The following is a 26,342-nucleotide window of genomic DNA, read 5'->3' as shown; positions in this document are numbered from 1 at the left end:
CTGCTACAGTGCGCATGCTCCTGACAAAGAAACAGCTGCACAGACTCTTGAACTGCCTTTATTGTTTACTTTTAGATTGCGTTAAATTTAAAGTCCAGCACGTATGATGATCGCCATCGATGGAGTGAAGAACGGATATAAACAACTCTAGGCAGTAAACTCCTGAATAATGCGGTGGTAGTTGTTGAAATCAAAAGTGAAAGTGCTGTGGTGCACTCAGCAGTTATTTGATATCCTTCTAATTTTAATTTACAAAAAAACTGGGAACACTTGCACTATGGTAGGGATGATGATGGTTATTAAAGTCATTTTAACTGGATACCTCATGACGTGCGTTTATGGTAAGAGCATAAATCTCATTGATTAAGCACTGACTGTAGAGACGTGACTGTGAGCTCGACATTAAAGCTTTTAACAGAAGTATTTGCTGATAACCGAAGAGCTCTGAGAAAAGTGGGTATTTTCTGAACCTCTAATTAACAGTATTTAGGTTAAAATGGCAGCAGAATAATAGAAGGGCTCAATATACCGAAACACCTGAGCTCTCTGATCTTTTCTCTCTATTAGTCCAGACAGTGGTTCTATCTTAAATGCTGGTGCACTAAGATTTTTAAGAACTGTTCTTCTTCTTGTTTCTTCAGCTGATGGAGTTGCAGATGTGGTACTCACCTGCACTCTGGTGGAGGAGGGAGCTGGACTTGGTGGAATGGGAGGCGGTCACTTCACTCGGACTCCAGCCACTCTTATTTTACGAGATGTTGCTGTGGGCCCGGACGAATCACTCGAAGAACTCACTCCGTTTGTTCCTCCCTCCATCCCTGATCCAGACCTCCTCCTGTTTGAGGCCAAAGGTTTTTCCCTTGCCACCTCTTTGTGCAAAGTTTCCTCTAATGTAAGCAGGACTCTGTGATGAACTTCTCTTATTCTTTGTAACAGTATCATCTCCTGAGATCCCCAATGCAAACGTGCTGCTCCATGCAGACTGCAATGAGCAGGAAGTGATGTGCGAATTAAGTAGTTACTCTCCTCGGGGATTCGAGGAAAACTCAGATCGGGTCTTTTTCATGGTGTCCCTCAGTGTGGATGAGGTTGACTTCAGCACTGCGCTGATTCTGGAGACCTTGAAGGTGGAGAAAGACGAGTCAACCCTGATGCAAAGCAAGCTGGCTCTTCCTCTCAGCCAGTCAGGAACTCTGCTTACCGACTGTGAGATCCATAGTTTAATATCACATTTTATACGAAGGAGCTTTATATGGTTTTCTTAGATTACACATCATCCTCAAATGTTTTCTACCCCTCAGTGATATTTGTGGTGTTCACCCACATAAAGTCTGTGTCTGCCCCTCTGAGAAGTGATGTTCTCCTCAACTGTGGCTTCAAGCAGCAGGACACGCCATTAGCACAGGAAGTGGGCATTGAGTGGCGTCTGCAGCACAGAGGTAAAGGCAGGAAGGTGCTTGAAATGAAGAGGGCGCTGGATGATACAGAAGGCAGCACGATAGGTGAGCATTGTAGGTGTTAGCAGGTGTATCTGCATGTGTAATGCAGGGTTTGGCAATGAGAACCTACACTGTTTATTTTAATGGCTTTAAGACTGATGCTACTCAGGATGGTGATAGTTCAATAGTGGCATCCCACTTTACAAATATATGTTTAAAAAAAGGGGCTTTGAATGATTGTTTCTAGTGATCTTAGGAGGATCATTTTAGTGGCAGTCTTCTGAATGTTTTCAGTGAGTTTCTAGCCATGGGTTTCTTTATGTATGTAAGTTTTGAACCAAATGTCTGATTTTTATTAATTGTTTAGATAATGGTATTGAGACAAGTGGAAAGGAGACTATAATGTCAATTTTTGACTTTTATTTCAGGCCTGTTGTCACCAAAGATGACCTTTAGCATCTTAGCATTTTTACTATGTTTCTGTAAAGTTGCCACAAAAAGTTATCAGAAAGTTAACTCAAAGGTTATTTGAGATTTTAAAAAATATTCATCCGTGGAGAAGCTAGCAAACAGGAAGTGAGGTCATATGAAAAGATTTTTATGGTATTGGAACCAAACTTTATGGATGTATTTAAAGATTACAAGCAAACAAACAAAAAACAAAACAAAAAACCACTGAAAAAACAAAATGCATCTGTCTTACTACTATTGCCACCTGTAAAATGAAGATAATTTCACCTTCACCCTTTTTGTACCCCACATTGCTGCTTGTAGTTGTATTTGAATAAATAGATTTTAAATAGGTGTACAAGTTTGTTATTTTATAAATAATTCAGGACCTCAGAAGAACTGTTAAAACATATGAAATCACAGGGACAGTGGGTGATCTCAGTCCTGCACCAGCTCCAGTGTCAGTGTACATATAACTAGATTTGGATTTTAATTACATAAAGTTTTTACATGCCTTTTACATGCCTCCTTTAAAAATACATTTATCTTATAGTTTTAAAGGAGGTCATTTAGGAATTAAATATCTTCGTCCTTTACCCACAATTCACCTCTGTGTATTCATGAAATTCTGCTCTGTAGTTTAGTCTTGCTGAATTACTGACAGACAGGCAGATGCCATTAAAGCACACATGTGGAGATGATGTGAAGAGCACGAACTGAAGAAACATCAAACAATTATTATTCTGTCTGTTTAGTGGACGGTGAGAGGGCCGGCTCAAGCATAAATGCTGCCCAGGTTGTTGGTGAGGGTAACGCGTCTTTGACTCTGACCACGCTGAAGGTTGGAGATGAGGGGACCTACATCTGTACAGTCAGTCTTGGTCCTTTCCACTCCCAGCAGGTCGTTCAACTTCGCATTATTCGTAAGTTTCACTCTGATCTTAATCCTCAGCCGTTGTTTTCTTTGATATTCTGTTAATTCTTCTCTCTTACTTTTCCCCCATAGAACCTCCAGATGTTTCCCTCTCAGTCGAGAAGTTGGTTTTAAAGTCAAGTTCGTCCCAGAAATTAAGTTGTCACAGCAGTAAATACTACCCACTGGATTCTCACGTCAGTAACTGTGTTTTGAGATGTAACTGTTACCCATTACTGTTTTGTAACACCATCCTTTTAAACACCAATCTTATTAGTAACTTTAATATATTATCATGTTTATGAAAGGAGATTTTTTTCTCAATCACAATGAAATAGAGGAATTTAATAGAGAAGTTATTGCAGGCCTTAAACCAGCCTCTCTCTCAAAGTCTCTCTAAGGACGCCTGAAAGTGTAGATATTTTTAAACGTACCAATGCTCTTCATCTTGTTAATGAAAAGTGTCTTTATTTGCTGTTTTGATAATAAGTTATCTTCCATATTTATTCATTTGTGTCCTTTTGAATTGCACTAGCTCCTAAGGCTACATTTAATTGAATGACAGGTCATAATTCTCTGCTCTTTTCTGTTTTTTAGATTGAGTGGTTTTCCCTCTCTCCTACGGACACAGAGCCACAGCTCTTTATAGATCAGGGCTCCCTGTCCAGTCATCGGCAGCACGGTGATGGAACGTTCACCCTGTCCTCTCACATAGCTGTGCCTCCCACCACCGTCCCAGGAACCAAAATCATCTGCAAGGTCTCCCACACAGCTCTAGAAGAACCGCTCTTTGTTAGTGTGGTGGTGGAACCTCCTGAGCCTAGTATGTATATCTATTTAACACTTTTTAAAAAATTTTTTTTACCATTATCAAAGGGTTTTCATTATCTTGCTGAGAGTGGAATATAAATAGATGACAAGTCTGACATTGCTATTTTTATATTTTTCTATAGAAAAAAACTCTGGTTCGGTCCTGAGCTAACAAAATCCTACAGTGGAAGTTTTGGTTCAATCATATAGAAACTGGCAGTTGTAGTTAAACCAGGTGTTTTCCACATTTTCAGTTGGCATTTGGGGCCTTGACGTGTTACAAATGTAACAATTTACAGATCACTTTTAGCACCCTTGATGCACAACACTTTGGTTGACTTTGTGGATGAATTCAACATGACAATTTATTTCAGAAACAGTGTAAACATTTTTTTTCTATTATGAGGGTGATTGTATTTATGTCTGATGTTAACCTTATCCACAAAACCTTTGTGTGTCTCCGCAGATTCCTATTGGTGGATACTGGGCTTCCTGATCATCACTGTACTTTTCTTCTATCAGGTCATGGGATAAATTTCACTTACATCATCGTGACTGGAGACTAGAAAGTTTCTTTGTGTCATTTTAGTGTTTAAGTTATTTTTTTTAGGTATTCCACTGGTTTGTTCAACTCTTCCAGCTTTCTAGAAACTGAAAAACAAAAGTATAGAATAAAATTAGTCTCAGGAGGTTTACAAATGTGTAATATGTGATCAACAGGTGTATACTAAAATTTATAAATGTGTACAATGATTTGTAAGTTTTGAAGACTCACATGCTCTAATCCACACACAAATACAGAGGAATTGGAACACATGGAAAACTAATTTACAAATGGATATATCAAACCTGAATAAACAGTCAGGACACAAATTTTACAGTTCGACTTTATAAATTTGATAATTTGTACTTTTAGAAAGTTTCCTGTAACATTCTTTATATTCTCACATACAGATCTTTAAATATGCATGCATGAATCCTCTGATATGCACAGTGAGGGTTTGAGACTTCACATTGTGATGTTCACATAGTTCCACAAATGTAAGCTGTGTTCAAGTGCTAGAGAAAACAACTGGTACATCTGGGGTTCCAGTGGATTCATATGTGTGCTTGTTTTAGTTACTATGGATTATGTAGGGTGGAGAGACATCTCTATGGCTCGTCCTCTGAAGTGAATCCACAGGTGCTGACAATTTCTTGTATATTTTGATTATATATGATTAAGTTGATATGGATAACAATCTAGGTTACTATATGGCATCTATGTATGTTTCCTAGTCCAGTGTAATGAGCTGTTCTGTTTATTTATGTGTGGATCGAGCACCCAAGTAGTGAAAAATTTAATCATTGTGCACATTTGTAAATCTTAATTTACGTTTAATTTATATATCATTTGTAAACATTTGGGGAAAAAATTTTGCGCCGTACAAAAAACTTTTTGGGGGGGTGAAAGCTATGCATATGGTAACCGATCTATTTATGACATAGCTGTGAAATTTCTATACATGATACATTTTTTGTTTATTATTTTTAATACCAACCTATTTTTGCACTATGCAAGTTTGAAGCTTGCAATATGCTAAATTGCATTAAAACCCACAGATCACATCCCAAACTATGTTATTCACCAACAGTACAAATTTTATTCATATACGATAACACTGCAATTATACAGTAGCAAACTCCCTTACATGGAATTATTCCCTTCACAGCTTTCAGTATGGTTGTTGTCGGGGGGGCTGTTGTTTGCAGGTAGAAAATAATGGTGTGTAGGGGCAGTAGGCATTTTCATCTTCTGCAGACATGAAAGGTCCACACGATTTGTATTTGAAAGCAGCTAATAGTGCAATTGCACTATGAGTATTTATTACCTGAGACATGGTCTCTGTAATATTTTTGTAAACTATTTACTTTATATTTTTTCCCAGGAGCCCACAAAGGCCCAGAAATTATTTTTTTAAAAGAGCAACAATATTGAAAGCACCTTAAATGAACATAAAGTTGTTTTTCCTTGAATGTAAAATTACGCTTTGAGTATTTGGGGCTTATTTAGACTTTTTTTTTTGTTGATCAATATAAAGTGGGAAAGGGTTGTTTTTTTTCTGTGACTCTACTGAAAAATTGGTATGACTGTTTAAACAATCACAGCCTCTTAAATCCCACTTACCTGCTGAATTTACTGTGCATTCAATAATTTAGAAGCCTGGCAGAACTTTGTTTTATATTCTAGTGGAGATCCTGATGCTCCCTGTGACATTTAAGGAGGATGGAGTGATGCTGCCATACAAGCCTTAGTTTGAATGTGTGACTTGGTGTGTAACGTCAGTGAAAGATGGTACATAGACCCAATAAATGTAGATTATTATACTTAAAGTGGGAATTTGAGAAGGTTTTTGTTATACTTCTTATTTTTGGTACTATATATATATTTGTTTTATCCTCCCTTCAGTTTTTGTATGATTTTATTTTATTTTATTGTACCTGTAATATAGAAGGATTATGTAATACTGTGACAATGGTTAAGGAATTTCCACTGATCAATCTTTGTACATTGTGGAATTGATTGAAGTCATTAAAAAATACAACATCATGAAAAGCTTCATGCTGTTCATAATAAACCCCTCAGTGCAATTACATTTTATTTCTATAGCACCAAATTACAACAAAAGTCTCAAGGTGCTTTATCTTGTAAGGTAAATCCATCCATTCTCTTCTGTTCATCCTTGTCAGAATCCCGGGGAGGCTGGAGCCTATTCAGCTACCATAGTTGTTGGGTACAGCCTGGACAGGGCTAGCACGGAAAGACAGGCAGCCATTTACACTCACACCTATGGACAATTTAGACTCACCAAATTAACCTAACCCCAATAATTACATGTCTTTGGACTGTGGGAGCCACGTGGGAGCCACGTGGGAGAATCCTCATAAACAGAGAGAGAACATGCAAACTCCACGCAGAAGATCCCTGGTCAGACAGTGGACTCGAACCCAGATCCTGTGAGGCAAGTGTTAAAGAACTGGAAAATTGACTTTCATCTGACAAGAGGACTTCGGAGCAACAGTCCATTTCTTCTCTTTTTACCAGAAGACCAAAAAGACACTTTTGACATTGGAACTCATTTCCTAAAGACATCTGTGTGGTGACAGAGACCTCCATCCACTCCTTGTGAAGCTCTTGCAGGTTTTTGAACCAACCTTTCTTAACAATCCTCTCAAACCTGGAGTCACCTCTGTCGCTTTTGCCACAATTTTCCCTTGCAGTCAATTTTCTATAAAGATGCTTCTTTACAGCACTGTGTGAACAGCCAGCCTTTTCAGCAGTGACATCTTGTGGCTTGCCCTCCGTATAGAGGCTGCTCATGATCATCATCTGGACAACAATCACGCCAGCAATCTTCCCCATGATTGTGGTTGTGTGTATTGAACTAGAACAAAAGATGCATATTATTTACAGTATACTGTGTGACTAATAATTTACTCAAACTCTAAATGAAATATTCTAATAATTTGTGAAAGTGGATTTCTGATTTTTGAGACCTAAACATCAAAAGTAAAACGATAAAGGCTTAGAATATTACAATTAATGTCAAATATATAAAGAAATTAAATTATGAAAATTTTGATTTTGTTGAGGAAAAAACTTTTCATTATAGTCTTTTAGTTTTTTAGATGCTATAACACGACCAAAGGATATAATCAAAGTCAGTATGTAGTCACTTCATGATTTCTTTATTGGCATCAGCAAAAAGTGGTAAACATGCATTTGTTCTCCTAAATCCAGTTGCATCTCTTCCAGTAGTTCCAAGTAAATCACAAAACATCTTCTCATGAACCATGTTAACTATCTAATAATATTACTGCACAGTATCATTAGATAATTTTGGCTAACCGCTACAATTATGCATAAATGCCCTTTGCGTTTTATCAACCCTGAATATCAGTCCAAAGTAAGGAAAATAAACTTCATATCCTACAGCCCCTCAAAAAACTTGAAAGAATTTATAAACCTGTTTTCAGGAGCGTAAACTGACAGATGTGTACTATAGTTCTACTCATACAACACGAATAATACTACGTTTTCATTTTTCACTACAGTAGCAGTTTGTTTGCAGTCTCTGGATATTATTTTACTGTCCAACACAAGTGATCTTAACAAAATGTTGGCAAACTCTTGAGCATTGTTGCATTGCATAAGCAGTAATTATCAGATCAGAAAGACATTGTACATAGGTCCTTTAAACCACTAAGAAAAAAAATGTACAGTCGGCAGTAAGGTTCAGAAATGGCAGATACACAGGTTACACAAAAAGGCAAAACTACGGACACCGTTTGCCATGCAGGTTAGAAACAAAAGCTTCACACTGGCCGTTATCATACTGTCGATGACAGATGGGTGCTTTTATGTGAGTCAGCAGTGACGGTGGGACGACCAGGTGGCTCAGGGTTTCTAAAATCATATCCTCTTTCCTCTTTTCCTGCTTTCTGGACAACTTAAACAACAATTAAACACTTTGACAGCACAACTCTCAAAATAACTATATGTCTCTACCTGTTTGAAATGTGGCGCTACACATTCATCTGTCTATGGCTGGGACTCTCTGCAAATCAGAATTAAGAGGCCTTCCTCTGGACTGAAGCAGTTAGTTCATGTATTCGTTAGATTGTCTGTAAGTGCCTGCTCGTGTGACTTAATTGCTGTGCATATTATTACTAAAATGCCACCTCTATGCCTGTGGTATAAACATTCTGCTTTTTCAGTCCGGATTTAAATTTTTACCTATTTATGCAGTAGAAATGTGTTGCAGTACTCCTACTACCTTTCCCTGAATCACTTCCTCCTTTCCTAAACTCTCACACAGTCTCTTTCCCTATTTTGCATTTCTCTTTTCTTGTTATCACTGGAGGTTGCAGAAAAAAAAGACTTAAGTGAGTGAAAGTTAGACAGGAAAGGGAAAAAAATACCAATCAAAGCCTACCAGGTAAAAGTGGAAGAAAGCTTTTAGTTACAATGCTTTGGATCACAGATACACACAAGCACAAACAACAGAAACTAGCATAATCTTAATCTAACATGACCTTGTGTTAGTAAGTAGCAACTGTGGAAGTAGCAGACAGAAGATGTGTGTTAGTTATGCATGTCAGTATCAATTTACAAATGTTGAACTCTCAAAAAACGTCATATGAATAAGCTTTGGCGTACTCGGTGTAGAAAGACTCTTCTGTACACCCCCCACCAGCGTGCTTAGCCCCACGTGTTCTCCCTCTACCTTCTTTCCTTTTCTTCCTTCCTTCCTCTTTTGACTCTGCCTGCTGTGTCCTTCAATAATACATGAGGTGCAGAGGCAGCGGAGAGTGAGCAAGAGTTCAAGTCAAAACAGTGGAAGAAAGCAGCAAGGAAAGGGAGGGAAAGAGGACGAAGAGAGCAGAGACATCTATAAACACTAATGTAATGTTTAAGTGCAAGATGGTTTGATGGAAGACTGTGTGAAGAGAGGAAGGAGAGGACTGACAAAATTGAGGAGCAGCGCTTGGGTTTCTTTTTTTGCCTCTCCCCTCTCATATTATCCTCAAGTCCATATTCATCTGTACTGATGAGCTGAGCTCAGTGGAAGAAGTATACTGTGAATTAAAGAGAGAGGGAAAGAAGTAATTAGTTTAATGGGTCTGGCAACACGTCATTAAAACTAAACGGGCAGAGGACACACTGACCTCTCCTTATGCAGGAATGTGGGGTTGTTAAAGACGAAATAATATTATGCTAGTGTTGTCTTATATGTATAATATTGATGGGTTTTTTTTACATTAATAAAAAACCCCATCAGTATCAGTTCTAACACTGATGTATTAGTGATTTCTAAATTTCTCACGTGTGCAAGTGGAAATAGCCATGCTGAGTGGGAAGTCGACGCATGATGATTATCTACATTTTGAAAGTAATCAGTTAATTGTGGAAATTTTTGCATCGGTGTCAGAATGAAACTACTTACAGAATATGATTCCAACCACAATAACTCCAATGATACCCATCATGATCATCATCTGAAAAAAAGAGATGAAAATTTTAGACTTCATCCTTTTACAGAAGAATACACGAAGCTGTGTTTTTAGGGTTTCGCTATGTTCAAACAGAATAGAAACCAATCTGAACCACAAAACAAAACAATTATGACACTTAAAAGGCTCTTTGTGTTTGTTGTGGCTTAGTTATACAATCCCCTCAGTGTTTAGAGTGAAAACTCCACAATAGCAGATGCCTTTCTCCCATTTCCCCTGAGGTATCACTTCAGTGCTCTACAGCAGCTCATTAACAAATTCCTATGTTGTCCTCTATTCTCTCTGCATGCCAGAACACATACTAATAGGAATTTGTTCATTCTAAGTCAGATGATACCATAGGTTTCTCTCTGTTTTACCAATCTGTGTAAAGGAGCCACAGTAATGCGCCCACCTTGCAGTTCTTCCACCAGTACTTGTTTTTTAGCTTGGCTGCGCAGCTTTCAAACTGGGAGGCTCCAGCTTGGAGAGCGTCCGCTCTGTCATCCAGCTCTGAAAGCTTCTGGTCCCTTTCCAAAACCTTGTCCACATTCACCCGCATGATATCCACCACCTAGACCAATCCAGCAAGGATGAGAGAGCATTTTTTTTTTTTTTTTTGGGGGGGGGGGGGGTAGTAAAGGAGGAAAATAGATGGGAATGTCGTTTTCGTAAGTGGTAATTCTTCTGCAGTTTGTTGCTCATGCATATTTTACATCAGTGACTTTCTACACAGAATGCATTCTGACCCAGAAGCTCAGAACAGCTCACCTCTTCCACTTGGGCCTGAGTCTGTTGTAGCCTGCGGTTGCTGCTGGTATTGGGAGGGCCAGGAGGTGCGCCAGCTGGGGCTCCATCTGCGCCAGGGGCACCTGGAGCTCCAGGAGCTCCAGCTGGTGGGGCAGCATCTGGGGCAGACCTGACCAAGCACAACAATGAGAGTTTTGTGAGAGAAAGAATTGGATGAAGTCAGAACATTTCACATTCAACAATGGATAGGTTTTTATAAAAATCTGAAAAGAAACTTGAAATATGCTGAGAAGGAAAAATGCCCTGTCTAAAGGCTTGAAAGAGTCAAGAGTGTAATTTGCAGGAAGGGAACCTGCAAATCGCAAACGTAGGCAGAGATGTGTCAGTGAGAAAGGGGCGCATAAGAGAGAGTGGGGGAGAGGTTTTTAAAAAAGCTATGTAGGCCACAGGATGGCGGTGGATGAGTAAAGAGAGAGAACGTTTTGGGGAGGAAGAAAAAGAGAAGGCAGATGTTGCTCATGATGGATTACAGAGAGATGGTTGGAAGTGAAAAGAAAAGGTGAGGCAGAACTGAGGAAACGGTTAATCCAGCAGGAGGGGAGAGGAAGGACAATTAAACCTGAGCAAAAAACCTCTGCAGAGGCAGCTGCCAGTTTAATATATGATAAACTAACTCCTGCAGGATGAAAATTTACAATATTTTTAAGAGAAATTCTGCATTAAGGAAGCTACTGATAACCCAGTTTCCTTTAAAAATTCACGTTTTACAGCATTAAACAGATGATGACCCCCAAGTCCCACAAAAACCTTGTAACTCATCCAGCACCACAAAACACGCTGCTTTCTATTAAATCTGACACAAAAACATCCAAAACAACTCATTCAGCCCCGTCTCGGGCTTTGTATGAGACAGAAGTCAACCTCTGAATACATAATTCAGCGAAGCAGTGATGGAATATTTTTCGCTTGCGTCAGCAAAAACCCTTCAAGCTGAAAGTAAATCATCTCACTTCGGACCGCCAGTGGAAGAAAATAAAGAAATGAACACGTTTCAATGTGGGTTCTTCCGCCACCACATATTAGATATCTGCTTTTGTTGTTTTTTTTTTCTTTTCTTTTCATTTTTTTAAGAGCGCAATGGAAAAGCCGCATTAATACTCACATCTTCTATGCAGCTGTTTGAACTGACTCACGGGCAGCGGAGGAGGGGTGACTGGCTGTGAGGCAGGAGGGTCTGAAGTACAAAGCGAGAGAGAAAAAACCCCCAAAAAGACAGAAGAGACGAAAAAGCGGAGGCACGTGTGCAAAGGAAAGTCCAGATGCTTAATTAGTAAACAGACTGAAGTGGCGCACTGACAGTAAACTGAGGCGGAGGCTCTTGGCGCAGTGGAGCCGATCTTCTAGCGATGCTTTTATACTGCAAGCCGTCACCAAAAGTACTGCAATACTGAGACACGTATACAGGTCGGGTGATAATTCACTGTGTGACCAGATTAGTGGGCAGGGAATGAAAAAGGAGCGATGCCAGCTCAGGAAGGAAGTACTTCCAAATTATAATCCATGCAAAAGAAATCCACGGATGTTTGTATTCTTGCAGAGCTGCATCCGGCTCCTCCAAGTGATGCTCCCCTCCTAGATCCTGAGACGCAGCACTGATTGGCTGGTTGTTGAGTTGCCTCTTCTGAAAGCTACTGACAGAATACCTGCGATTGAAATAAAATAATAATAATAACAACAATAAAGGGGGAAAGTGAAGTCACAGGAAATCGGTTGTCTCTGATTGCCTCCTTCACTCTCTCTCTCACTGCGCGCTGTATGCGAGGTACGCGAGTTTTGTCCGTGCAAAGTGGCTCTGTGGGCAACTGCAATAATGCGTCTCTGCTCCTGCCTTCACCACTTGGACTCGTAACGACAGTGCGGCACCCCCTCCCCTCCCTCCCTCCCTCTCCCCTCACACTTTGCAGTACTGCAGCTCTGTGTCGGATAGGGCGGCGGGACGACACTGCGGTACCGTGAATGCCTACAGAGTGTTGACTCGACTGTTTCCTCCCTGGCCTGGGATTCTCCCAGCTCCCTCCTCTTTCTGATCCTGTATCCCATTTCCCTTTGCAACGGCTTTCGTTTGAAAACTAATGGAGTCCTACATCTGAGCCTACCTCTACTATGCTTATATTTTGAACCAAATCTTATGCATATTAAAGTGAGCGGAGTTAGAAAAAGCCTCACGGGAAATAAAAAAGGTCAGTAGAGCAATGAAGTGAAACATACTAGAATGTGACGCTCTTCAGATGTTAAAAAGAAAATTACAGTTAAGCAGTATGTCCAAAAGGTCTTGTTTAGGATGTCACATTTAGTCTCACCTTTTCAAGGTTCCTTACAATAACTTGCATTTGTCTAAGCTGCAAGAACAGCTTTGAAGAGTTTATTCAAAATTTGATGACGTATATGGAGAAAAATTAAGAAGTAATCTGTTTTGCAAATACATTTGCTTTTTGTCCCATGACACTATGGAGACAGATGTTTTTTTGCACACTGGGGAAGTGCTTTCCCTGTTTTAACACAAGTGCCCACATGAGGAACTTCACCTGCACTGAGCCTCCACCTCCACCCTATCAAACACCCTGGGAGTGAACTGGAGTGTGGGAAAAAGCCTTCTTATGGTTGAACACCAATGAGCGAGCTCAGCAGTGCTCTGGAGTAGGAGAAAATTGCTGCATGCAGAGTCCACTGTCTCACTGAAACTCTTCTCAGAGAATGAAGTCCCATTAGCCTTGAAATGGTAGATCATGTGCATTATGTTTAGGCATTTCCATTGTTTCAGACATAACATTAAAACCATCTGCCTAATATTTTGATCCTAAAAAACGAACAAACAAAAAAACACCAACCCCACAGAAACTCTGAGGCTGTCCTGTGTCTTCTGTGAAACCTGTATTGGATTAGCTTGGGGGAGTTTGGGGAGCAAGTTTGCAGAGCACACTAACACTTCTATTGTGGAGGACCTTGGCTAAAAGCTTGGTTTGTAACAATGTAATACCTTCGGTGGCACATGCCAAAGTAACATCATAGTACAATCAGGACCCAAACTTACCCATTAGCTTACTGCGATAACGAGATGATCAACAGGCGAGGCAAATGTATTCACACAGCACAAAGACTAGTCATTCAAGGTCCTTTACAAGGTGAAACTATTACTCGCTTCACTTGATAAAAGTTAAAGCTCTGAAAGTTTCTCAGACCTCAAACTAACTCAAGAAACCCTCCAAATGATTTTTGTATTAAACGTCTGAATTTATCAGTTACTTCAACAGGTCATTTCATCCTAAGCTTTTTCTGACTTTTGCACTAGAGCCTATTTTCACGAAGTAATCCCATGATATCATTTTTAATTACAGACTGACTAGTTCAGCTTTATCTGAATGTTCGTTGGGTCTCGAGGAATAAAAAGCCACAAATTCCAGTCCATTTAAAATTTATTTTCAGGTTTTAGTAGCATTTATTTTGAATCAGTTACTGATAAGAAATGAATAATGCACATTCAGTCTGAAACACACAATAACCTAGAAAAATGGAAACAGAGCACAGTGACAGCATGAAATCACACCAACAGACTGACACAGTCCTTCTTGGCTGCTCTGCACTTTGTTCAGCATTAGCGATGTTTGCCAGTGCGGTTGAAGCGTCTATAGAGGAAGCGTATCCTCTTTTCCAAGTTGTGCCTGTCCTGAGTCATCATTCTGTCTCCCACCATCTTCTTTTTTCTAATTGCCCGCTGCAGTTCATTACCTTTGAAAGCTTTCAGCCAGCAGGGGGCAACAATTAGGTCTTTAGGATGAGCTTTAAAGTCCCCTGTAGAAAGAGCACGAAGAGAGAGAGACAGTTTATGTGAAAGAAAAAAAAAGTGTGCTGTGGGAGAGGCAAAACTGGTCAAATGAACAGCAAAGCAAGGCACCATATCAGATTAAATGTCGGATCATCATAGATTTGTTCACCTACGCTCATACCCAGCTTATCTTATCACACCATCTCCTGCCAATTTACTGTGCGGATGTTGAGAATACTGTAAGACTGTATGCACACACGCACACGCACACACACACACAGTCAGCCCTTAAGACAAGTTAAGTTACTCATTATGACTTAGAAACAGCAAACTAACCATCCAACAGTTGTACAGTACATCCTCTTAATTTTCTTGGATGCTGAGGATACTCACCCAAGATTCCTATGTTATCATAAACTCCATACATGCTCCTCTTCTCAGTCCATCTGTCCACCTTTTTCGGCTGAGGGATGGCGTGCATCCTGATCTGACAGCATGTACCTGAAAACAGCACACAGTAGCACAAAGTGCTTGTTCACATTTGGGGAAAATAGTCTATTTTGTTCTCTAAACAATTTGCAGATTACTCGATGTGCTCATTCACATTAAATGATTCAAATCAAAGGTATCAAATACAAAAGCTAATGTACACTTTATGCACCATGTTGTTCACAGACTCAATGAATCAGCATATATATGGCTCCATACATACAGTACAAATAAACACATAACATTTCTTCTACTCCCAGACAATTAAATTATTTGAAAATATTTAACATCCAGGTTACTAGAAAATTATAAGAATAACTTTACCAGGTAGCCATATTGGAACAGATGTTTACTAATGACTCAATAGATACCAGAGAAGCTTTTTAAACACACTCATGGGAAAAGTGTGATTCGTGCACCGCAGGTCCGGGGTGGTTTGAGTTTGTTCTGTTTCTTGTTGAGGAAAATATAACTGTTGTTCTTGACAGCAGAGGTCGCTCACGACTTCAATTTCTATGTGAACCTAATTTTTTGTCTTGTTTATTTGGTAACGTGTAATTGCTTAGAGCTTTAAAAAGGTCGTGTTCATATCGTGCTGGTCTGACTTGTGGACGACATTTAAATGATTCGAACATGCGTGACTTTATTTGAACAAATAAAATGAGGCAGTGCAAAGAGTAAGCAGGTCGTCTTTTTGGAGTCCACATAAATGTTTCTACACAAAATATCAGATGCGACAAATGCTCATATAAAAACATGTTGGAATGTGGAATGTTCAGTGAAGCAGGCAGATAGAGCAGATATTCCTTTTACTAGCTCATCTTTAAGTTATCTTAATTATATCCTACAAGTGTCCAACTGTTCCCGGTGAACATTTCATCATGATATTGAATGGAATATGCTAACACACCATGTGTTTGTCGGGCAGTGTAGGCCCATTTCTACTGAGCTGAGAGCGACTAAAAAGTGAGAATGGAGGGAATGATTCATGAATATCCATCACAGCACGCATCAGCATCATAGCTTCAATGTCCTCTTTCTCACAACTGATGATGATGTTGATGATCATGAGAGGTAGTGTCGTTAACTAGAGGTTGTAAACACAACTAACTGGCAGTGACGGAGTGATGACAGGGTGGCTTGGGGTTGCAGTTTTGCCGCCTCAGCTTCAAAGAAACAACTCAGGCTTCTGTAAATGACACTGATGATATTTCTGAACAACAAACACTCGGTGTGGAGAAAATGTTTTTTTATATATAGATATAGATAGATATGCAGTTTTGGACTATTGGACAATTTCTGGTCTTTTTTTATTTTATGCTAACTGTGCATACTTTTTACCTTACAGTGGCACATATTACACTAACAGTGTAAAGAGTGACATAAAATCCACAGTCTGTGCACTACTCTCAAAAACAGTGCTTAAATGAGGCCAGCCTACATTAAAACTACCCTGCATTTGGAGAAAAATATATAAAGAAAAATCTGTCAAACTTATAACTCTTAAAATGCCTTAAAATAAAAATAAATACAATAAAAGTTCAATTCATGTCACCATAATTTAACCCAAACAACAGAAATGCCTCCCCTTTTTAACCCCTACTCCCATTTTTTTGGGTGAAATTACAGTGAAATTCCCACTCAAATCAAATTTAGAGAGGTTATGCACTGACTGGACAAAAATCCCCTTTTTCTGATTTATCAAGCTATCTTAACTCTTTCCCCCACACCTGTATGTGTTTTGAATCCCATATATACACACATAAAATAAAAGATTAAGTTTAACAACCATTAAAATGTGTTCCAGGTTTTTCTAATGAATAGCCCTAGTAATACCACGTAGGAAGAGATTAACCCCACTAACTTCTGATGGACATCTAGTCATTTTGTTCAGGAAGCCCTATATACAGTGGGGCAAAAAAGTATTTAGTCAGCCACCGATTGTGCAAGTTCCCCCACCTAAAATGATGACAGAGGTCAGTAATTTGCACCAGAGGTACACTTCAACTGTGAGAGACAGAATGTGAAAAAAAAAAAATCCATGAATCCACATGGTAGGATTTGTAAAGAATTTATTCGTAAATCAGGGTGGAAAATAAGTATTTGGTCAATAACAAAAATACAACTCAATACTTTGTAACATAACCTTTGTTGGCAATAACAGAGGTCAAACGTTTACTATAGGTCTTTACCAGGTTTGCACACACAGTAGCTGGTATTTTGGCCCATTCCTCCATGCAGATCTTCTCGAGAGCAGTGATGTTTTGGGGCTGTCGCCGAGCAACACGGACTTTCAACTCCCGCCACAGATTTTCTATGGGGTTGAGGTCTGGAGACTGGCTAGGCCACTCCAGGACTTTCAAATGCTTCTTACGGAGCCACTCCTTTGTTGCCCGGGTGGTGTGTTTTGGATCATTGTCATGTTGGAAGACCCAGCCTCGTTTCATCTTCAAAGTTCTCACTGATGGAAGGAGGTTTTGGCTCAAAATCTCACGATACATGGCCCCATTCATTCTGTCCTTAACACGGATCAGTCGTCCTGTCCCCTTGGCAGAAAAACAGCCCCATAGCATGATGTTTCCACCCCCATGCTTCACAGTAGGTATAGTGTTCTTGGGATGCAACTCCGTATTCTTCTTCCTCCAAACACGACGAGTTGAGTTTATACCAAAAAGCTCTACTTTGGTTTCATCTGACCACATGACATTCTCCCAATCCTCTGCTGTACCATCCATGTGCTCTCTGGCAAACTTCAGACGGGCCTGGACATGCACTGGCTTCAGCAGCGGAACACGTCTGGCACTGCGGGATTTGATTCCCTGCCGTTGTAGTGTGTTACTGATGGTGACCTTTGTTACTTTGGTCCCAGCTCTCTGCAGGTCATTCACCAGGTCCCCCCGTGTGGTTCTGGGATCTTTGCTCACCGTTCTCATGATCATTTTGACCCCACGGGATGAGATCTTGCGTGGAGCCCCAGATCGAGGGAGATTATCAGTGGTCTTGTATGTCTTCCATTTTCTGATGATTGCTCCCACAGTTGATTTTTTCACACCAAGCTGCTTGCCTATTGTAGATTCACTCTTCCCAGTCTGGTGCAGGTCTACAATACTTTTCCTGGTGTCCTTCGAAAGCTCTTTGGTCTTGGCCATGGCAGAGTTTGGAGTCTGACTGTTTGAGGCTGTGTCAGGTGTCTTTTATACAGATGATGAGTTCAAACAGGTGCCATTCATACAGGTAACGAGTGGGGGACAGAAAAGCTTCGTACAGAAGACGTTACAGGTCTGTGAGAGCCAGAGATTTTCCATGTTTGAGGTGACCAAATACTTATTTTCCACCCTAATTTACGAATAAATTCTTTACAAATCCTACCATGTGGATTCATGGATTTTTTTTTTCACATTCTGTCTCTCACAGTTGAAGTGTACCTCTGGTGCAAATTACTGACCTCTGTCATCATTTTAAGTGGGGGAACTTGCACAATCGGTGGCTGACTAAATACTTTTTTGCCCCACTGTATGACAGAAACCGCTCGGGTCAGAAAAGAGAAACAGGGCTAATAGGGGTCCAAGGAGGAAAGAGTTAAAATCCCTATACAACTTTGAAAGCTTGATTTCATGAGATCCCATCCCTAAGATAGTTTGAGTCTAACTTGTTTTTTGTTACTGAAATCAAGAAAATTCATGCAGGCACACGCAGAATGTCACATTCACACCGACATTCGTACAAACATGTTTTAATCTGCGCCAAGTGCATTCTGTCTTATTTCCAAGGATACTTTGGCCGAAGCAATCAGGGGTCAAACCAGAAATCTTCCGAGTAATAGACGACTTGCTTTACTTCCTGAGTTCAGGTTACCAGTTGCTACTGGAACCAGTGAGACAACTCACCTGTAGAAATGGTCCTGACGGTGTGCAGCAGCGTCCCAGCAGACTGACAGTAGGACGCCCCAGCTCTCAGCAGACCTCCCAGCAGAGACATGTCCACAGTTTTCTGCCAGAAGTTGTTAACAGATCATTTAGATGAAACTTGAAGTCAACGCTCATAAAATTCAGAGTATTTTTTAAAGTTTACTGTTCCTTCTTTAAACACGGCATCAGTTTCTTTAACCATCTTTACGGTGACCCTTAGCTTTAGCTTCAGCTAGCACATTACATTGAAGTCAGTGTTTCGACCATTACCTGTTTCCACGCGTGTTCAGAATCTTATGCCACTCGAGTCCTTTGTTTATATCGCAGCTAAGGATCACTTACGAACATGCAACGCTTTAGAATGTTTGTTATTGACGCTTCGACATGCTCTGTGTGGCGGCTTCCATCTTTACTCTGTGTCCCATAATTCAACGCGGCAGTACCGTGTTGTCTGTAGAGAAGCGCAAAGGAAGAGTTTTATTATTGTCTTTGCAACTTTTTACTACGAATTCTACCCAGTAGGGGGAGATAGGCCTGTCGATACCCGAGTAAATAGGTAAGTTAAGTTTATTTAAAGCGCTTTATACAGAAAACTGGGAATAATCACAATAAACATTAAAACTGTTAAAAGTGATAGAGAATTAAAAAAACAGTTATACAAATAATAACAAAAGAACATCAATAGAAGGCCTGGCTAAGCCTTGTTCTTAAAGGAGTCTACAGAGCATTACATGTTTTAATATATCTAAAAGTAATTTTCAATTAAAAGTTAAATGCCAGGTGAGGAGAAATCAGAAGTTGGAGAGAATGGCACTCACTAGGATTTAGTTATGTGAAATGTGTTTAACATCTGTTGTATTTACTTTTCGAACAAAACAGAATAAAACTGAATGCCTTTATTTGTGTTTCTACAGATAACGAGCGTCTTCCTGAGCCGTGCACAAGTGAGACACATTAAGCAGAAAAACTTCAAGCAACTTCTAAAAAAAGCCTTGCTTTAACAAAATTTTAAAATATATAAACGGGATAGAAATTAGAAAAATAGGACAGGTATAAGTTAAAATCCACACACACCATACACATTTATGAATTTATGAACACACACGCAAATATCACCTGTGAAGTCCTTGGCGATATTGCACAAGGATGCTGTGCGTGGCGGCAGTGTGCAGTTTAATGCAGGCCTTTATTGATCTCTAGCACCATCCAAGTGGCAACAGAAAGAAAAGGTGGTTGCCAGGATGAGAAGAGTCCTTGTTGTTGTTTGTGGCACGACTTGTAGCTGTGCTTCTAGCTGACTGACAGTGGTTTTCTTTTCTGTTTTGTTTCTGTCAACGGCCTTTTTGTCATCTCCAGTGAAGATGGTATTTCACACCAAAATGCCATAGTGGAGTAGAATAACTCCAGCAGCTGTTTGGTCAGCTTGTTTCTCCTCACTGTGCTTAAGATACAGCTCTGCACGGTTTTCTTAAAGTCCTGTTTGTGCTGAGGAATTTAAAGTTGGAACATTTTCCACATTGTCTCCACCTTTGTTCAATGGAGCAGGATTCTCTTTCTGTCTGCTGAAGCTGATGATCATCTGTTTTGTTTTGGAGGTGTTAAACGCCAGGTTATTGATGGAACAACATCAGTCGCTTTGCAAATCATGCCTGTAAACAGCCTCATAACAATTACGTGCAACCCTGTGGTGTCATCTGCAAGCTGAGTGCAGTGGGTTGGTGTGAAATCGTGGGTGCACAAGGAGTAGAGAAGTGTGTTTAGCTTTCAGCCCCGAGGGGCTTCTGTGCTGGGAAACTGTTGCTGTTTTGTTATGAAACATCTGCATGTGAAGTCTATGTGCAACATAATTATATATGTGTCCTGATGTTCACATTCAGCCGCCCTCCTATAAGTTCGTACAACACTGGACTTTACGGTAAAAAGGGACTGAAAAGCAGAAAATAAGACAGGTGAATTCTTGCACTGAAAAACATCTGGGGGAAAAAAGAATACATTTTATTGCAAACCTCATAAGTGCTATTGCAAATCAGACAATCCATGCAGGCTGAGTAGCCCATTGCAAATTTCAATATCATTTAGTTTTTCTCATTTATGTAAATGAAAACAAAAAAACCCCAATATAACACAACAAATGTCATCAGCAACACAATCTACAGTCTGGTTAAAAACTAACAAACATACTGCAGGAATTCTGCATTTGTGGTATTTGGTTGGTGTGCCTAAAAAACTGGCAAAAACCACAAATTGATTGATGAGATTTGGTGCTGAGCCTGCAGCTGCAAACATTCAGGCTGTTTTTGCCTATTTTGCCTTTTTCTCTCTCTCATTCACACACGCATACGCACTCAGATGACATCAGTGACAGATGCTGATACTTTCAGTCTTACTGTTGCAAAGAGCTGAATGGAATAATTTGTCTTTTTCAAAGAAATAAGACCAGCACAGTTGATCTTTGTCTGTATTTCATTATTGGTAATGCGGCAGACACTATGTGGAAATTTAGCCCAAACAAAACATCATCAAACATTAGATTCCATTCACATTTAGCATAACCACAGAGCAATACTGTGTGCAGAGAAGGCTTACTGCTTTACTGTAAACATGCAACCTTAATTTAACTTTGACTTCAATTTAGATTAAATGTGCAAAAAAACAAAACAAAACCCAAAAACAATTTTTAAAAAAGTGTCAAAAAGTGCAGCTTTGTTTGTGTATATATGTTGAGGTAATGCTTAAAAAACACGAATCAGATATTTTTCAGCAAGCCCGAAGTGTAATTTTGGAAAAATATTTTGCCACGCACTCGGTTTTTGCATCGCAGTACAGCGTTAAGTTCCCTTACACTGTTGCTCTGAATGCCGGCGCAAATAAAATGCTGACATAAGAAAATGTAAAGAATTTCTCAGCAGAGCCGCATGTTTTATCTGCACTCTGCTTCCTGCCAGTAAAACCCAGTGCAAAGATATTTCAGCATAAGCAAATACAGAATATGTGACCCTGCTATAATTCAGTCAGTTACTGAAATTAAACCGCAGAACTATCGACAATAACAGAAAACATTCATTCTCTACTAAAGGTTGTGAAATGCTGCTGTGAGTTTAGAAAATGGACAACGAGGAGAGATAATTGTTCTTGACACGGGAACAAACTACTCATCTGCCGTACTTGTACAGAAGGAGTCTGATTTGACTATTTTCCAAAGTAATCTCTATTAGCATATTCGTCTGCATCCCTTCAAGCTCAAAGAGCAGTAGTTTCCATGTGAGGGGTGTTTTCCTTCAGGGTAACATCATCACATATTCAGATACGGTGGAGATGAATAAACGACAGCTGAGGGAAAGACCACCTCACAGCACTGAGTAACACGCTGAGAGGTGCCCCCTGCTCTCTCAGGGTGTTTTTCAAACCAAAGCCTCAAGATCAAATAAACAAAACAGTGATTTCAATTTGAAGGCCGACAAAGGAAGTTCAGTGTGGATGAGATGAAAGGATTACAATATCAGTCACACAAAAGTCACATGGCTCTCACCAAGGAAAATGTCTTACCAAGATGAAGAAAAACAGCCCTGAGGTTTCACCCACATGTTCTCAGGTATATCTGGGTAACTGTCTTAGTTTCTCTTTCTTTCTATGCATGCACGCATCTATCTATCTATCTATCTATCTATCTATCTATCTATCTATCTATCTATCTATCTATCTATCTATCTATCTATCTATCTATCTATCTATCTATCTATCTATCTAGCCTGTACTTTAATACAGTGTATTTGATGTTAATAAAAGGAGATTCAGGTAGCTTCACACACAAGTGGATTGATGCCTGGTGATATTTTCTTTGTTTAATGTGAGCCTAGCCTGTATTCTGTATTGTCTGTTGTCATGTACTGACGTGCTGAATAATGAATAATTAAACAGAAAATGTGTAATTATTTAACTATACAGCAGAGTGAAAAACAACACATAGAAATAGTTCTAAAGGTAAAACGAACAGATAGTATATATTTATTATACTGACATTTTACTGACACCACACCCGCAGCAGCAATTCTTTGTGTGGTACATCTAAATGTATTTACACATGACATCAAACAGAACAAAAATATAAACCACACTTTGTCAAAGCAAGCCCTGTTTAGCAGCATCACAGGTGGCTGAAGTATTCAGTGAGGCAGACATTCCCTTTACCGTCTCACCTCTACGTTATCTTAATGATCTCCTACAAGTGTCTAACTCCTCTGACGAGATTCAGGGGAAGAGCTGTAATCGGTGTATTTCCTCTAACCTGACAGTATTCCCTGTGAGCATTTCATCTTGATATTGAATGGAATATGCTAAAACGGTACGTGTTTGTCTGGCAGTGTAGGCCCGTTTCTACTGAGCTGAGAGCCACTAAAAAATGAGAATGGAGGGAATGATTCACTTTCATGAATATCCTTCACAAGAAGATACCATAAATGTCCTCATTCTCAAACTGGAGATGATGATGATCATGATGATGATCGTGAGTAGTGGAGCTAACTAGTGGTTGTAAACAAAACTAACTGGCAGTGACGAGATCATGACAAGTAGTTTGGTGTTGCAGTTTTGCCATCTCGGTTTCAAAACAGCAACTCGAGCTTCCGTGAATGATGCTGAAGATATTCTAAACACTTGCTGTGGAGTAAATGTTGTATATACACATTATTGTTTATTTGTCCCCAAACTTTGTGTAACATAAGTGACTTTTAGAGGTATAAATACAGAATATCTTACCGTCCATGGTTTCATACTGTATGTTTCTTGTGTATTCGTTGGTTTAGAAATTCAATAATCGAACATACTTTTACAGAGTGATTGACGCAAAAGAAACAGGAAATACATTAGAGAGAATCCGTGGGAGGAAGTGGGGCTCCCTGTTTACATCTCTGTCTTATAGTTTCCAGGCTGACAAAGAAAGACCGCAAGAACGCTTGGCGTGTAGCTGAAGTCACATGATCAGCAGAGGAACTACCAGACGCCCTGCCTTCGGTACCTTCCCACGGGCTGATATATAAACCTCTTCAACCCACATCGCAAAAACATACCAGAAAAGGCAGCGCTTGAAGAGAAAGGCAGAGTTTAAGAGTTTGTGGATACAAAACCAAAATGAACAAAACAAACTTGTTGGATTTTTTTATCTTTGGGATGGTTTCCATTCTTATAACAGGTAACTGTGTGATCAACTCAAAAGCAAATCTGCGCTAAAATGCAATTTTTAAAAAAATTGAAGTTAATTTCATGTTTTTCTTCACACAGGCTCCAGATGTGAGGCGATACACAGTGAAGTATTTGCTGCAGAAGGCTCGGATGTTGTACTACCCTGTAAATACCCTGCAATACTGATCAGCAGTCCACCTGCGATTGTCTGGAGTCATAAGGAGAAAGGGTAAGATGAAACTTCTCCTTTTTTCTTTTTTTTTACATTTTTGCTATTCTCTTTCACTTTTCATCTGCAGATTAATCAGCTTTAACCCCTTAAACAACAACAAACTCCTTCCTCATTCACTAATAAAAGACTTGTATCTATTTGTTGATGACTCTGGATTGTTGTGATTCCCTTTCATCTACAGCACTATTTGGAGGAAGGAACGGAGCGGTCTGGAATACCGCGGCTCTCGATGGTCCCAACGTGTGCAGTGCCCCCACCTCCAGCTTGATAGTGGCACATTCAGCATTCAGATAAACAACGTGACAGAGGACGTTGTTGGACTTTATTCCTGTAAAGTGGACCTTAGAAACCAAGTGATTGAAAAGCAGGTCATGCTCAGACTTATTAAAGGTAAGAAGCACTAATTGAGCACGCCTACACTCACTAATTACAAAAGACCACAGAGCTTTTTACCATATAAAAAAGTAATATTTATTTGTGATATAAAAATGTGACCAATAAAATAAATATTAAACATTTGTAATATGTAGTATTTACTGTAAATTGACAGAAATCTCACTCTCTTCATTTACAGTGTCCTTTTCTCCACCGGCTCCCCTCTCTGGGAGCAACACTCAACTGTCTTGTGCTTTGAAACCTTGGCGTCATGGCGTCTCTGTGGAGTGGATGTTAAACAACAATCCATATTTGCCTCAGGCTAAAACCGGCTTGCACGGCGACAAAGTTTCAAGGGTTTTAAGAGTCACCGAGAAAGAGAGCGGAACCTGGACCTGCGTCGTGACGTACAAAGGAGAAAAGGGCCAAGCTTCAGCAGCTCTGGATGTGAAAGGTGAAATATTAAGCTGGACAACTGATTTATGAAGCTGTTGGATAAAGTATTTTGTGCTCTTAACAATTTTCTTTCTTTCTTTCCTGCACAGGAATCATCCAACCACCCAAAGATAACACCAAGGTTTACGCTACTGTGGGGTCTCCGGTCACTCTCCCCTGTGTGTTTTCCTCTGGTTTAAGAACTTTGAGCGCAGGCTGGGAGAAAATCAATCCTGTGTCTCCATCCACCCGCGATCTCCAACTGCTTTCTTTGGCTTCGTCCTCACCTGATCGGCTCCGCTGGGATAGGTCTATCCGTATTAATGAGGTCACATACGAGGACGAGGGAAAGTACAGATGTAGTGGGAATGTAGGACAGCAAAGGTTGACTCGGACTTTGCAGCTCGTTGTTGCTAAAAGTAAGTTTCTGATCTTTCAGTTTGAGGGAAAATTCAATGCACTTGTATTTTTGATATAAAATCATTTCTCTTGTTTCTTTTCTCAGTCGTCCGCTTAAAGCAAAAATACTCAACGATGCTGACCTGCCAGCTGAGCGATGCAAGCGAGGTCACCGAATACGAGTGGGCTCATGTGACCTACGATGAAAATGGCACCGCGGTTGTTGGGTCCATCCAGAAGGGAAAGGATATAATCATTACCGACGGGTCAGAGGAGAGCTGGGGCGAATGGACATGTAGTTTCTATGGGCAAGATGGCCTTTTGGGGAATGTGACATACAATACTCATCTGATGAGTAAGTTCTCATTTTTGGTGTTTTTCTACTTCTGCTGTGCTAAAAAATAAATATTAACTATAAAGAACATTAAAACCTTTTTTTAAATGTTTATTTTATATTTTTGCAGGTGGTCTGAGCGGACAGAAATCCTCAAGCGCATCAAATAACACCGCCACAGTGGTCGGCCTCAGCTTTCTCCTCATTGTTCTGCTCCTCATTGTGGCTCAGATGTACAAGAACCGCCAAAGGGTAAAAAAAACAAAATTTGTAATTTTGAAAAATCGCATAGAATAAATATGAAAGCGTGCATTCACAGATTATATCTGTAGAGATTACCTCAAATAACGCTGTACATCTCTTCCCCACAGAGGAAAAGGATCTTTCAGTATCCCGCCCTGGAGACCATTGTTCATACCATCTCCAACGAGCGGGAGGAGAGAGAAAGGAACCGGGAGAAAATCTAAGGACACATAAAATTCGAGGCTTCGCTGGAAGAATTTCAGAGCACTAAATTGAAGCAAAATCTCTTGCCGCCTGCAATATGTTGAGAGACTCTTGTTTACACAGATTTTGTAAATATTTTCAGAGCAGATACTGTAGCAATGCTGTTTCATTCGAACAAAAATGAAATGCACTATATCCTGTGTTTCAGCTGTGCATGTTTTAAACTGTTGTATGTGTGACGATTTACATTTGCTTTTAAATGACAAACTGAGAACAAACTGCTTGACAAATAAAGAGCATTTAACAGAAATACATCGATTTTTGTTT

General features: G+C 39.8%; 4 protein-coding genes across 4 annotated transcripts; 2 read left to right on the top strand and 2 right to left on the bottom strand.

Annotated features, from left to right (window-relative positions):
* On the top strand, positions 1 to 6,196 carry tapbpl (TAP binding protein like). The gene is made up of 8 exons (XM_082550541.1): positions 1 to 341; positions 642 to 851; positions 937 to 1,206; positions 1,302 to 1,502; positions 2,645 to 2,812; positions 2,896 to 2,999; positions 3,400 to 3,625; positions 4,079 to 6,196. The coding sequence occupies exons 1-8, from the start codon at positions 278 to 280 to the stop codon at positions 4,144 to 4,146; spliced, it is 1,311 nt and encodes a 436-aa protein (XP_082406667.1). The 5' UTR covers positions 1 to 277; the 3' UTR covers positions 4,147 to 6,196.
* Positions 6,197 to 7,324: 1,128 nt separating this feature from the next.
* LOC309718123 (synaptobrevin-like) lies at positions 7,325 to 12,349 on the bottom strand. Its single transcript, XM_082553137.1, has 5 exons — positions 11,558 to 12,349; positions 10,417 to 10,564; positions 10,061 to 10,219; positions 9,600 to 9,651; positions 7,325 to 9,231 (listed from the first exon to the last, which is right to left on the bottom strand). Coding segments are annotated over exons 1-5 (378 nt in total). The 5' UTR covers positions 11,560 to 12,349; the 3' UTR covers positions 7,325 to 9,214.
* A 1,507-nt stretch (positions 12,350 to 13,856) lies between these two features.
* mrpl51 (mitochondrial ribosomal protein L51) lies at positions 13,857 to 19,045 on the bottom strand. The gene is made up of 4 exons (XM_082550451.1): positions 18,886 to 19,045; positions 18,595 to 18,697; positions 14,612 to 14,719; positions 13,857 to 14,244 (listed from the first exon to the last, which is right to left on the bottom strand). The coding sequence occupies exons 2-4, from the start codon at positions 18,683 to 18,685 to the stop codon at positions 14,048 to 14,050; spliced, it is 396 nt and encodes a 131-aa protein (XP_082406577.1). The 5' UTR covers positions 18,686 to 18,697; positions 18,886 to 19,045; the 3' UTR covers positions 13,857 to 14,047.
* A 4,488-nt stretch (positions 19,046 to 23,533) lies between these two features.
* Positions 23,534 to 26,304, top strand: lag3 (lymphocyte activating 3). Its single transcript, XM_082551114.1, has 8 exons — positions 23,534 to 23,803; positions 23,893 to 24,022; positions 24,207 to 24,415; positions 24,600 to 24,854; positions 24,946 to 25,254; positions 25,341 to 25,589; positions 25,699 to 25,820; positions 25,940 to 26,304. The coding sequence occupies exons 1-8, from the start codon at positions 23,743 to 23,745 to the stop codon at positions 26,033 to 26,035; spliced, it is 1,431 nt and encodes a 476-aa protein (XP_082407240.1). The 5' UTR covers positions 23,534 to 23,742; the 3' UTR covers positions 26,036 to 26,304.
* The last annotated feature ends 38 nt before the right edge of the window (positions 26,305 to 26,342 follow it).

The sequence above is a fragment of the Aulonocara stuartgranti genome, assembly GCF_965226115.1.
Source record: "Aulonocara stuartgranti genome assembly, chromosome: 11".
NCBI classification, from domain to species: Eukaryota; Metazoa; Chordata; class Actinopteri; order Cichliformes; family Cichlidae; genus Aulonocara; species Aulonocara stuartgranti.
Note: the sequence above shows the minus strand (reverse complement) of the source record. Positions and strands in the feature narration are given on the sequence as shown.